A 14,689-nucleotide genomic window follows, 5' to 3' on the forward strand; every position below is an offset into this window, starting at 1 on the left:
CCAACTATCAGAACCCTCTGTTTTCCTCAAAGCCTATCTGAAATCCAGCTTCTCCATAAAGCTTTGTGCTTCCCAAATATCTCAATGATTTTTTTGTTTCTCTGAAATTCTAATGCACTTATAACTAACCAGTAGGACATAACCTAGCGGTTGATCACGTATCTCCCTAAAGGGTTTGAAAGTATACAGAGGATCTTTTCCAAGAAGGTAGAATAAGGCATATATATTTATAGCATTTAGCCCAGTAGTAATCATGGAACACATAGTAATATTTATTGAATAAAGAGTTGTTTTCTTATTTTCACATTTTCTAAGAATTAAAATTTCACCAACATGTAAAATTACCAGAATTATTCAGAATGTAGGTGAAAATACCTTAGCATTTATATGTAAAACCTTTAAAAAATAAAAAAATAAAAAATAAAAATAAACTGTTCTTAAAAGGACAGTGGAAATCCAATCATTCAGTACCCTGTTGGCAGGTCTGGCAACACAAGAGAAGTAACTGTTACTGTTCGCATCTACAAAAGGTTGTGTATATGTTTAGTCCTCGACAGGCTAACAAGTTATTGGCAATGCTCTGTACCTCTGCTGAAAGTGGAAATAGGTTTTGTGATGTGGACACTCACCTAGGAAAATTCCCTTCCATTGGGAAGCAAGCTGCAGCCAGAAACTACTTTTACATGGGCTATTTATTGATAATTCAATGGTGGTAAGCTTCTATTCATTGAGAAGCAAATTCTCAGTCCCAAAAGACACTGGCTTCATACTGACCAGAAGATAAAATTGCCATTAGTGATGTGCACTATTAATTATCCTACAACTCAGTAGCACCACACTTGCATTTAAAAATGACAAATAAAACCTCAGCTAAATTAGATATATCATCAAATCAATACCAGTGTTACCTTAGTGGTATATGATTACTAAGGAACATCTCGGCTATATTAATCAACTCTGCTGTGGTCTCATGTGCAGGATCAACTATGAAAACCTGTTGAAGAAAGGGAAAAGAACACATGAAATGACTTTTATTCGAGTATCTGTGGGCTGAGAAAAATGTTATGAGTCACTGTACATGAAGTCAACCTTTTTCGAGCTACGGTTGAACCACATAAAAGATGAATTATACAAACAGCAGCTACCTCCCTCTAAGTTCAAAACATGTGGTACTGAAGGGCTAGGTGATTTTCTCACGGACTTAGGCTGATAACAAGGGAACTGTACTCCAGAGTGCTGATGCCAGTTCCTCTACTACACCAAGCAAAAACCAAGTTTAGCAACTCTCTCACCTTAAAAAATGGAGCCTGCCTTTTTGTATATTCATTTCTGAGGATCTCTGAATTAAGAATTCACTTAGAACCTAATTCTTAGACCACACTCACAGCTGTCAGGTAAGCACATAAACACGTATTAGGTGCTAAGCAACTTAGACATATTCTCTCACTTAATAAAGTTCAGGCATATGGTAAAACAGAACGAGATTTAAATTCTGACCAGAAAGGAAAGAAGTGGTTTCAAGAGACAGAAAAGTGGCCAGGCGTGGTGGCTCACACCTGTAATCCCAGCACTTTGGGAGGCCAAGGCAGGTGGATCACCTGAGTTCAGGAGTTTGAAACCAGCCCCGCCAATGTATTGAAACCCTGTCTCTACTAAAAATACAAAAATCAGCCAGGTGTGGTGCCATGTGCCTGTAATTCCTACTACTTGGGAGGTGAGGCAGGAGAATCGCTTGAACCTGGGGGGACGGAGGTTGCAGTGAGCCAAGATTCTGCCACTGCACTCCAGCCTGGGCAACAGAGCGAGCCTCTTTCTGGGGGAAAAAAAGAGAGAAGAAGAAAGGCAGAGAGGGCAATTTTCCCTGCAAGTTCTGAGGAGGCCAACCTTGGCACTAACCCTACCACTATCTCTTTCCCAGCTATGTGAGGGAAGGGAAAGAAACGAGACAGAAAAAGTGGGCCAATTAAGAACCCTCTTTCTCTTTCTCTAAAGCAGCGCAAGAAGGAGTAACAAGTAGGAGTTGGCAAACAGCCTTATTTAAGAGAATAAATGAAACTGCTGAATTTTAGGGATTACGATATTAAAGAAAAACAGCAGCAATATGCACCTTCTTACGTAAAAAAAGAGCTATCTTAAAACTAATAAAACAGTATTGCTACGAACCTAAAACAGCTCTAAAAAATATAAAGTCTTAAAAACAAACACATCACTGAATGGTGTGAAGAGTATGAAAACTTACTCAATCTGGAAAAGCTGATTAGAAAAAATAAAAATTAAAAACTAAAAAGTGTTTTAAAATTAAAAACAAATTAAAAGACTAAAACAACAGTCTAAACCTTCATGTTAAAAATGAGCATTTCCCCACACTCTGAGGGGGGCTGTAACGCTCCTGTTACATCCCACAGCCCCACAAGAGGCCAGTACACTACAAAGCCCTCCCAGTGTGAACAGGGAGAGTATTTGGTGGAGGATGGGGGAGGAAGCAGCTAGTAAAGGCGAGACGTGACCATTCTACACAACAAAAAAAGAGGGACTAGGCCAAGGGAGAAACAGAATTCGCAGGCAGACAATAAGAGTTACTTACCATATTATGTAAGTTTTTCCTGATCTGCCGAATAACACCAGGAAAGGTGGGTCGAAGCAACTCTTGTAAACTAGAAGGCCACGAATTATATCTGCTATCAATCTCCAGGTTGTTGACCCACTACAAAAAATAACACAACAGGATGTATGCACATTAGTCACCAGGTGTAAAATCTGCAATAACAACAATAAGACTTTGAATTATTTGAAGAAGAATCACATGAGACAAGACCATTTTCAAAGATAAAAAGATTGGGTGCAGTGCCTCACATCTGTAATCCTAGCACTTCGGAAAGACAAGACAGGAGGATCACTTGAGCCCAGGAGTTCGAGACCAGCCTGGGCAATATTATGAGACACCCATCTCTGCAAAACAATATAAAAATTAGCCAGGCATGGTGGCTGCTGTCCCAGCCACTCAGGAGGCTGAGGCAGGAGGATCACCTGAGCCCAAGGGGTTCGAGGCTGCAGTGAGCCATGATCGTGCCACTGCACTCCAGCCTGAACAACAGAGCAAGACCCTATCTCAGAAAAACAAACAAAAAAGATAAAAAGATTGAGTGGAAAAATGAGTGACTAAAAGACAAGCCACAGGATAGATAAAGACATTTGTAACCTACAAACCCAATAAAGGACTAATGTCAAGAATGAAGAAATACATAAAAATAAGAGGAAGAAGCTATATATATATATATATATATATATATATTTTTTTTTTTTGAGATGAAGTCTCTCTCTGTTGACCAGGCTGGAGTGCAGTGGAACAATCTCGGCTCATTGCAACCTCCGCCTCCTAAGTTCAAGCGATTCTTGTGCCTCAGCCCCCCGAGTAGCTGGGATTACAGGCGCCCACCACCACACCTGGCGAATTTTTGTATTTTTAGTAGAGGCGGGGTTTCGCCATGTTGGCCAGGCTGGTCTCGAACTCCTGACCTCAAGTGATGTGCCCACCTTGGCCTCCCAAAGTGCTGGGATTACAGGTGTGAGCTACAGCACCCAGCCCTAAACTTTTTAAGAACAAAGGAAAAAAGAAAAAGTAAAAAAAAATTGGAAAAAAAATATGAATAAGAAATATATAGAGGAAACCCAAATGGGCAATAAACATAAGAAATGTGTACACCCTCAACTGTAATCTAGGAACCATGAGCTAAGACCTCAATGAAATTTCATACCTGCTAGACAAAAAAAGTGAAAGTCTGTCAAGATCCAAGAAGAGGAAAAGATACAGAGCAAAGAGAACTCTCATGAAATGCTGGTGTGTGGACAATCGCTTCAGAGAACTGGATCTAATAAAGTTGAAGACTATATTAGTACTAATTTTTCTAAAATGAATGCAGTACTGCTGGCTGCAGTGGCTCATGCCTATAATCCCAGCACTTTGGGAGGCCAAGGCGGGCAGATCACAAGATCAAGAGATCGAGACCATCCTGGCCAACATGGTGAAAACCCGTCTCTACCAAAAATGCAAAACTTAGCTGGGCATCGTCATGTACACCTGTAGTCCCAGCTACTCGGGAGGCTGAGGCAGGAGAATCGCTAGAACCTGGGAGGCGGAAGTTACAGTGAGCTGAGATCACACCACTGCACTCCAGCCTGGCAACAGAGCAAGACTCCATCTAAAAATAACATAACATAACATAACATAACATAACATAACATAACATAACATAACATAACACAACACAACATAACAGCAGCACCACTAAGGAGTTCCAGGTATCTACCCCAAATAAATTCACATGTATATACACAAAAAGAGAGGAAAAAAGAGCCTAATTAAAATAGTGTTTACAACAGCAAAAAATCAGAAACAACTTCATGTCCGCAAAGAGCAATGGTTCAGGAGGCTGAGACAGGAGGACCTCTCGAACACAGGAGTTTAAGGCTGCAGCGAGCTATGACTGCATCCCTGCACTCCATCAGGGTTTTGTCATGTTGGTCAGGCAGGTCTCGAACTCCTGAGCTAAAGTGATCCGCCCGCCATGGCCTCCCAAAGTGCTGGGATTACTGGTGTGAGCCACCGCGCCTGACTGGATTATCCAATTTTTTTTTTTTTTTTTTTTTTTGAGACAGAGTCTCACTGTCACCCAGGCTGGAGTGCAATGGCACGATCTCGGCTCACTGCAACCTCCGCCTCCTGGATTCAAGCAATTCTCCTGCCTCAGCCTCCTGAGTAGCTGGGATTACAGGCGTGCGCCACCAGGCCAGGCTAATTTTTGTATTTTTAGTAGAGACGGGGTTTTACCATGTTGGCCAGGCTGGTCTCGAACTCCTCACCTCGAATGATCCACCCGCCTCAGCCTCCCAAAGTGCTGGGATTACAGGTGTGAGCCACTGTGCCTGGCCTCAAATTTTTAGAGTATTAGATAGGAGCCAGGCAAGGTGGTATATGCCTATGGTTCCAGCTACTCAGGAGGCTGAAGCAAAAGGATTGCTTGACCCCAGGAATTTGAGTCCAGCCTGTGCAACATAATGAGGCTTGTCTCTAAAAAAACAGAAGAAAGAAAGAAAAATATATTTGATAGAAAATAAAAGGATAGGCCGGGCGCAGTGGCTCAAGCCTGTAATCCCAGCACTTTGGGAGGCCGAGACGGGCAGATCACGAGGTCAGGAGATCGAGACCATCCTGGCTAACACGGTGAAACCCCGTCTCTACTAAAAAATACAAAAAACTAGCCAGGTGAGGTGGCGGGCGTCTGTAGTCCCAGCTACTCAGGAGGCTGAGGCAGGAGAATGGCGTAAACCCGGGAGGCGGAGCTTGCAGTGAGCTGAGATCCGGCCACTGCACTCCAGCCCGGGCAACAGAGCAAGACTCTGTCTCAAAAAAAAAAAAAAAAAAGAAAAGAAAAGGATAAAATAAGGGACAAGGGAATGCACACCAACTTGAGAAAAGATAAGAACTTCAGGAAGGAGAGGGGTGGCTGGTAAGGGACAAAGAAGAGCTTCAACTAAAACTGCCTTTTTTTTCCCCAAGAAAACAACTAAATCTGACACAAAATGATTAAATGTTAACATTTAGTAAGCATGATGATGGGTTGTATGGTTGTTAGTCCTTTTATGTTTGCATAAATATGTCATGTTAATGTTATTACCTTTTACTCTTTATAAGTACTTTTAACAGAAAAGCAAATGACATTAACAATGTCTTCATCAAAATAAGTCACATCACCAAGTATGAATTCAAGTAATGATTATCTACATTCTACATTATTTCTCCTAAATAAAATTTTTCTAAAATGAATGCAGTATAGAAACCAAGAAAAAATAAGAGCAGCTCTCGCCCCATCTTATTTTTACCACAACTGCGCAAGATGGCACTATCCCCACATCCTCTCTCTTTTTTTATTTGAGACGGAGTCTTGCTCTGTCACACAGACTGGAGTGCAGTGGCACGATCTCAGCTGCCTGCAACTTCCACCTCCCGGGTTCAAGTGATTCTCCGGCCTCAGCCTCCCAAATAGCTGAGATTAGGAGGTGCACAATGCCACATCCGGCTAATTTTTGTATTTTAAGTAGAGACGGGGTTTCACCACGTTGGTTGGTCAGACTGATCTTGAACTCCTGACCTCAGGTGATCCACTCGCCTTGGCCTCCCAAAGTGCTGGGATTACAGGCACGAGCCACCATGCCCAACCCTATACCCCACATCCTCTGACAGATGATGAGACAAAGGCTCAGAAAGATCATACAGCAGGCAAAAATCTATATAAATCCTTCAAATCCCAGATATCAAAATCCTACTAAAGAAGGTTCTTAGCTAAAAAGTGACATTTTCAATAGTAGCTTTAATTTACAGAGGTCACAGAATCACACCAGATCGTATGCCATTGAGAAAATACAGACTAAACACTTTTTCCCGAGAGATGCTCAGCTGAATCCCAGGGGCATGCTCAAGTGAAAAAAATCACTGTCTTGGCTGGGCGTGTGGGTTCATGCCTATAATCCCAGCACTTTGGGAGGCAGAGGTGAACGGATCACCTGAGGTCAGGAGTTCAAGACCAGGCTGACCAACACTGTGAAACCCCCTCTACTAAAAATACAAGAATTAGGCGTGGTGGCAGGCGCCAGTAATCCCAGCTACTCGGGAGGCTGAGGCAGGAGAATTACTTTACCCCGGGAGGTAGAGTTTGCAGTAAGCCAAGATTGCACCACTGCACTCCAGCCAGGACAACAGAGTGAGACTGCGTCTCAGAAAAAAAAAAAAAAAAAAATCACTGTCTTAACCACACTAGCAACAATGACTCAACTTTTTGAAGCATTTAAGGGTCTACTTTATTACATTCACTAAGTCCCATAAGCAACAGTAAATCTTTCACACCAACAAAAGAGATGGTGGGAGGAACTTCACCCTCACAGCAGACAAATTAGAAAACCATAAAAAAGATTCCTGGTCAGAAAGTCCTTTGATCACCCTAACAGAATACTCACTGAAATAGCAGGGCTCCGGATGTCTACTGCATAGTCTGCCTCAGAGGGCTGGATGTTCAGCTTCAGAACATTATGCAGAGAAAGGCCTTCTATTCCCAATCTATGCAGACCCTCCATTACCCGAGCTTCATTCCTCAACACATCAAACAGACTGGGGGGAAAGAAAAAAAGGCATTTACTAGGAAAAAAAAACTTTTAAAAAAAATTCTTACCATGAAAATAAATGTATCAGTTCAACCTCAATGCCAAATCAAATTAATTGAGAAATTTAAAAAGGGAACTCTTCTCCAAATTAATTGAGAAATTAAAAAAGGGAATAAACACACAAATTGAGCATAAAACCCCAAATCTGTACTTCTACACATGATTTTAAAAACAGTATATTAATCTCTCTGTATTCTTTCTTATAACTGCATGTGAATTTACAATTATCTCAAAATAAAGATTAAAAAGAGATACTACATTATATATGCTTAATATATGTTTCAATGTCAGTACCAGTTCATACAGACAAACATGACCACAGAAAAAAGCCTGGAAGAATCCACACTCAACTTAGAGGTTTGCTGGGAGAGATAGAAAAGATAGAGATGAAGGGCCAGGAGCGGTGGCTCACGCCTTGTAATCCCAGCACTCAGGGAGGCCAAGGCAGGTGGATCACAAGGTCAGTAGTTCGAGACCAGCCTGGCCAACATGGTGAAACCCCATCTCTACTAAAAATACAGAAAAAATAGCCGGGCATGGTGGCAGGCGCCTGTAATCCCAGCAATTTGGTAGGCCAAGGTGGGCAGATCACAAAGTCAGTAGTTCAAGACCAGCCTGGCCAACATGGTGAAATTCCATCTCTCTAAAAATACAAAAAATAAAAAAAGCCGGGCATGGTGACAGGTGCCGTAATCCCAGCTACTCAAGAGGCTGAGGCAGGAGAATTGCTTGAACCTGGGAGGCAGAGGTTGCAGTGAGCGAGACCGTGCCACTGGACTCCAGCCTGGGGAACAGAGTGACATTCCGTCTCCAAAAAAAAAAAAAAGATAGGAAGGAGAAATAAGATGTGATTTAAAAAAAAACCAAATGAATAAAGTCTGAATTCTACCTGACTGTCTGCTACCCACCCCAAAATCATGAAGACAATCAAATGCAATTTAATACTGAACCACATTTTACCAAAAAGTGGTATTCAAATATATGTAGACAGAACACCTTCTGAGACACAAGAAACAGGTTTTTTTTTTTTTTTTTTGGTTTTTGAGATGGAGTCTCACTCTGTTGCCCAGGCTGGAGTGCATGGCTCACTGCAACCTCCACCTCCCAGGTTCAAGTGATACTCCTGCCTTAGCCTCCCAAGTAGTTGGCACTACAGGCACGCACTACCAGGCATGGCTAATTTTTGTATTTTTAGCAGAGATGGGGTTTCACCACGTTTGCCAGGCTGGTCTCGAACTCCTGACCTCAAGTGATCCGCCGGCCTCAGCCTCCCGAAGTGCTGGGATTATAGGCGTGAGCCACCGTGCGCAGCCCAGAGGCAGTATTCTTAATAAATCTACTTCACACTGTTCCAAAAGTCAAAGAACCTGTTCTTTTCTATGTTCCCATGGTTAAGTGGAAAAGTATCGTTTCTAAAAGGACAGCCTCAGAAAACACTCAGGCCCCGAACATACACTGTGACACAAGATGGAGACATGTCATCCTGCCCACCCATCACAGCATGTGCCTACGACCTACATCCATCCAGTGGGGCCTGGTAAGCCATCAGGCTTTGCATTACGCCGTATCAACAAGGAACAGCAATATGAACATGTTACAAGGTGCTACAAGTTACAAAAACTTTTCAGAGAATGAAAAATATTATCCTTACCTGAATATATCCTGTGTATCTAAATCAATGTGAAGTCCATTGATGAAGAGGGCTGAATCTCCAGGTTGTAATCCTAAAGTTCCCTTGAAATACTGAAAAATTTTAATGATTATTAGGGAGCTGTGAGAGAATGTTTAAAAAAATTTCAGTGTTTCTGGGCTTCACTACCTGTACAAATCTTGGCATCCTAAAGCAGGGCTAAGATTTGCTTCAAGATGCTGTTGGGATTCAATGGCAAGCAAGACAGGGGATACCATAGTGTATACACATTTCAAAACATGTAGTACACCACAAAAATATGCATTTTTTACTTTTTAATTTTAAAAAGAGGAGAAAAAACAATAAGGAGATCATGGAAAGGTGTGTCAATCGAGAACTGGAATTTCTTCCCAGGGAGAGAGGAATTCATATCTTCTCACGCCCCGGCTACGTCACAGCACCCGCAGATGATACAAAAAGGCTGACCCAGGCCAGGCGCAGTGGCTCACACCTGTCATCCCAGCACTTTGGGAGGCCAAGGCGGGTGGATCACTGGAGGCCAGGAGTTGGAGACCAGCCTGGACAATGTGGCAAAACCCCGTCTCTACTAAAAATACAAAAATTAACCAGCTATGGTGGCCTGCACCTGTAGTCCCAGCTGCTTGGGAGGCTGAGGCACAAGAATCGCTTGAACCCAGGAGGCAGAGGCTGCAGTGAGCTGAGATAGCACCACTGCACTCCAGCTTGAATGACAGAGCAAGACGCTGTCTCCAGAAAAAAAAACAAGACTGACCCTGAGCTGGTGAATACAGTCGTTATCTATTTCTAGGTCTGGACACTGGTAATATACATGGGTTCATTTTGGGAAAGTTCATCAAATGAATGAGAATTTGTGTGCTTCTTTCTTTATGTTTCATATAAAATACATACATTTTGGGCTGGGCACAGTGGCTCATGCCTGTAATCCCAGCACTTTGGGAGGCCGAGGTGGGTGGATTACCTGAGGTCAGGAGTTTGAGACCAGCCTGACCAACATGGTGAAAGCCCATCTCTACTAAAATTACAAAAAATTAGCTGGGCGTGGTTGGCAGAAACCTGTAATTCCAGCTATTCAGGAGGCTGAGGTAGGAAAACTGCTTGTATCTGGGAGATAGAGGTTGCCATGAGCCAAGATCATGCCACTGCATTCAGCCTGGGTGACAGAGCAAGACTTCATCTCAAAAAAAAAAAAAAAAAAATTTGGCCAGGCATGGTGGCTCATGCCTGTAATCCCACCTCTTTGGGAGGCCAAGGTGAGTGGATCACAAGGTCAGGAGCTCAAGATCATCCTGGCCAACATGGTGAAACCCCATCTCTACTAAAAATACAAAAAAATTAGCTGGGCGTGGTGGCGCACACCTGTAGTCCCAGCTACTTGGGAGGCTGAGGCAAGAGAATCACTTGAATCCGGGAGGTGGAGGTTGCAGTGAGCCAAGATCATGCCACTGCACTCTACCCTGGGCAACAGAGCAAGACTCCATCTCAAAAACAAAGTATATATTTTTGCTTTAATAAAATGTTTTACTCAAAAAAAAATTAAGACTCCATGAAACAGCAATATAGAATAATTTTGTCTTCCTCGGGGGGAAAAAGGCCCTAAATTTTTTTTTTTTTTTTTTTTTTTTTTTGAGACGGAGTCTCGCTCTGTCGCCCAAGCTGGAGTGCAGTGGCGCGATCCTGGCTCACTGCAAGCTCCGCCTCCTGGGTTCACGCCATTCTCCTGCCTCAGCCTCCCGAGTAGCTGGAACTACAGGCGCCCGCCACTGCGCCCGGCTCATTTTTTGTATTTTTAGTAGAGACGGGGTTTCACCATGGTCTCGATCTCCTGACCTTGTGATCCGCCCGCCTCGGCCTCCCAAAGTGCTGGGATTACAGGTGTGAGCCACCGCGCCCGGCCCAAAAGGCCCTAAATTTAAGATAATATTTGATGTTTTAATTTTGGAAATTAAAAAGTAAATATAAACTCCCAAGAAGGTTTTTCAATTTAGTAAACATTTGAGAAGCATTTATTTATCCCTCAGATGTACTTAATTCACTAATATCTCAGACATGAAGATCAAGGAAATCTGGGGTAAAGATAGTGAATTGAACGTAAGAACTTTTTTCCCTCCTGAAACTCTACTGCAATGTCAGTAGAGCAACTTTTTCAGTTATAAATCCACAAAGACAGAGAGAACAGGAAAGAAAAAGGCCACCAAATTTTGGAAGCTGGAAGAGAGGTGGGTGAGGAGTTACTGTCCCAGTAGCCCTGAGAAAGCTGAATGCTAGACCAACAATGGGCAAGGTCAACAAGAAACCTGTGTCACCCCGCGGAACTCACCAAAGGCTCAGGAACTGGCAGCACACAGGACGTGTACAAGGGGTGATTCTTAGCTAAGTTCTGAGATAAAGCCCTTTAAGACAAAACCCCCCAGTCCCCCAACTGATTTCCCACAGCCAGGTGACTGCAGTCGGTGCCACCCTCTACTGTAGCAAAATGAAGGCTCATTCCCTGGAAAAGAACAAAACAGAACATCTGTGGACAACAGCAAATCAAGCACAAGGAGGACAGGGACCCCCACACACAAAATGGGGAAGAGAAGGCAAGTCACCAAATGCTCTTCCCTACTGTGCTTCTACAGCTCTAGCAAACAGATTTCACCCTCCAGACAGAAGACTAACGGATCCTTTTCTGGAGACTGACAAGGACTGACCAACCCAAAAGAAAAGGAACAAAGATACTGTCACTGGGGTTCCCTAGGAAACGGTCACAACAGAACACCTTACAGTCACAAAGCCAATCATTAGGACTTCCAACCAGGTCCTTAGTGCCTCACTCTGAGTGTGACTGCCAGACACCTAAGGAAGGCCTCCACCACTAAAGAGACCAAAACCCAAAAACGTAGCTTAAGAGGAAACAGACTTTGCAGACAGAAAATACAAGCACCACTGTCTTCAGAGATACACAGGAACACCATAAAAAGAACAACAAAAACACCTGAAAATTAAATATTTGACAACTAAAGGAAAAAAGACACACACAGGTTGAAAACTCTTACCAGAAAGTTGTTTTTTTTTTTTTTGGAAAAAGAGGCTGGGCGCGGTGGCTCAAGCCTGTAATCCCAGCACTTTGGGAGGCCGAGACGGGAGGATCACGAAGTCAGGAGATCGAGATCATCCTGGCCAACACGGTGAAACCCCTTCTCTACTAAAAATACAAAAAAAATTAGCCGGCCATAGTAGTGGGCGCCTGTAGTCCCAGCTACTTGGGAGGCTGAGGCAGGAGAATGGGGTGAACCTGGGAGGCGGAGCTTGCAGTGAACTGAGATGGTGCCACTGCACTCCAACCTGGGGGACAGAGTGAGACTCCATCTCCAAAAAAAAAAAAAAGAAAAAGAGAAAAGAATAGGAAATAAAAGACTTTTAAAGTTAAAAGGCCAAACTAGTCAAAGAGGTGCAACATTTAAAAAATAAATAAATATTTCTAGGAAAAGAGGAGAGAGAAACCAGAGAGAAGAAACACAAAAAAGAATTCAAGAAAGTTTCCCAAAGCTAAAGGCAATGATTTTTTCAGATTTTAAAGGCCCATGAACCATCCTACAGGAGAGATTTTTTTAAAAAACACATATAATTATGAAATTTCAGATAACTAGAGTCAAAGAAAAGATCCTTGAGAGATCTCATACAAAGGCTTCAGACTTCTCAACAGCCACAACGGAAACTAAAATTCCAAGAGGCGAAGTCTTGTTTCAAATTTCGAAATAGGCCGGGCGCGGTGGCTCAAGCCTGTAATCCCAGCACTTTGGGAGGCCGAGACGGGTGGATCACGAGGTCAGGAGATCGAGACCATCCTGGAGAACACGGTGAAACCCCGTCTCTACTAAAAAATACAAAAAACTAGCCGGGCGTGGTGGCGGCGCCTGTAGTCCCAGCTACTGGGGAGGCTGAGGCTGGAGAATGGCGGGAACCCGGGAGGCGGAGCTTGCAGTGAGCTGAGATCCGGCCACTGCACTCCAGCCTGGGCGACAGAGCGAGACTCCGTCTCAAACAAAAAAAAAAAAAAAAAAAAAAAAATTTCGAAATGACTTCCAACCTAGAATTGTATAACCTGCCAATACTGTATAATGAGCTATCAATAAAAACAAGTAGAAAGTTGATTTCTCAGAATTTCAAATTTGCCTCCCAGGCAACTTTTCTCACAGAGAATGATGAGCTGTACCAAAATAAGGAAATTAACCAAAAACAAAGAAGACGTGGAATCAAGCAACAGTGGATCCAACAAAAGAGGTTAAAGGAAGGTCCCAGGATGACCGGCACGCACCGGGTATACAGAGCAACCAGTCCATGTTAGACCACGTCAAAACTAGATAAAATCAAAACCCCCAATATTGGGAAGACAGATAAGACAGGAACCGTGCCAATATGGAACAGTGGTGGGACAGAGGGAGAGAACTGAAAGAAAGTTAAACCTCACTGTTTAAATAGGAGGCCAATATATAACGTCTGAACGGGAAAAATAAAGTACCGATGTAAGCTAGAAATCTGGAGAGAAATATCAGAAGAATCAGCAAAATGTTGAAAGTGTATGTTTTCAGGAATGGAGTGAAACATGTTAGGGGTGCGGCTTTTCTAAACAACATGGTAGCACCATCTCATGCTTTCAGTTATATGCATACTGAACTTTGATTAAAAACTAAAAATACAAAGATCACAGAAATGAAAAAATCACAATCTTAGATAAAAGAAGAGTGACACTGTTAAATGCTGCTGATTAAACTCAGATTTCTTTATCTTGAAAGACAGAATACAAAACAGGTCAGTATTTTCTATCGGTGAATACCTTCTGATTCTCTTCCACTTCGGTTCTAAGTTCTGAGCTCACAGCTGTTTTTGTTATTGCTCTAAGGAAATAAAAACATTATGAGTGCTTGGCTTAATATTTGATATAAAGTCTTCAATTTCCATATTTTAAAATATGAAACACATTATTCAACAGATTAGAAAAAATTAGATGGGAAAAACCTTAAATCTTTATAATTGATAAATACATTTCTCCTTTCTCAGATGTGTATATTTTTTGTAAGATACAAAATCAAAGAAATGTAGCAGCCATAGCATTATAAAACAGGTGCAGTTGCTTCCAAGTTCTTAAACACATGCACTCCATTTCTATATATGATCTCTACTACTCTCAGGCTAAAAGGATAATGTCGAATACACCAAGGCAGCAGATTGCTCTTCCCACTTAAGCACTTATGGTGGAGGTGGAATCATTCATGTATACCTTCAAGTAGCAGCTGGACTAAATGAGAATTCACTACATGATGTCTAAGTCCCAAATAAACAAACTTAGTTACAAAATATCTCACATCAGAAGTCAAAACACTTCATTCAGTGACTCAAGAAAATGACTGGGAACCATTCAAGTCAATAGTTTCTAAAGATTTGGCTTGTAAAACAATTTTGCCTTGCATTTATGAGACGTGCAGCAATATTACAGAATTGAAGGCAATGCCAGAAAATGTACAAACAAAATCTTTTTTTTTTTTTTTTTAGATGGAGTTTCGCTCTTGTTGCTCAGGCTGGAGTGCAATGGCATGATCTTGGCTCACTGCAACCTTCGCCTCCTGGGTTCAAGCAATTCTCCTGCACCAGCCTCCCAAGTAACTGGGACTACAGGCCCCTGCCACCACACCCAGCTAATTTTTTGTATTTTTAGTAGAAAAGGGGTTTCGCCATGTTGGCCAGGCTGATCTGGAACTCCTGACCTCAAGTGATCCACCCACCTCGGCCTCCCAAAGTGCTGGGATTATAGGTGTGAGCCAC

At 42.5% G+C, this 14,689-nt stretch overlaps 1 protein-coding gene across 3 annotated transcripts in view; it reads right to left on the reverse strand.

Annotated features, from left to right (window-relative positions):
• The window catches only part of UGGT1 (UDP-glucose glycoprotein glucosyltransferase 1), a 106,876-nt gene that overhangs the window by 60,233 nt on the left and 31,954 nt on the right, over nt 1-14,689 (reverse strand). For all 3 annotated transcript variants that reach the window (XM_021923442.2, XM_021923444.2, XM_021923443.2), the window contains exons 11-15: nt 13,704-13,764; nt 8,867-8,958; nt 7,012-7,162; nt 2,585-2,704; nt 909-994 (exon numbers count right to left, since the gene is read on the reverse strand). In XM_021923442.2, coding sequence (XP_021779134.2) covers nt 909-994; nt 2,585-2,704; nt 7,012-7,162; nt 8,867-8,958; nt 13,704-13,764 — 510 coding nt within the window. The remainder of the gene's footprint in view (nt 1-908; nt 995-2,584; nt 2,705-7,011; nt 7,163-8,866; nt 8,959-13,703; nt 13,765-14,689) is intronic.

The sequence above is a fragment of the Papio anubis genome, chromosome 10 (assembly GCF_008728515.1).
Source record: "Papio anubis isolate 15944 chromosome 10, Panubis1.0, whole genome shotgun sequence".
Taxonomy (NCBI): domain Eukaryota; kingdom Metazoa; phylum Chordata; class Mammalia; order Primates; family Cercopithecidae; genus Papio; species Papio anubis.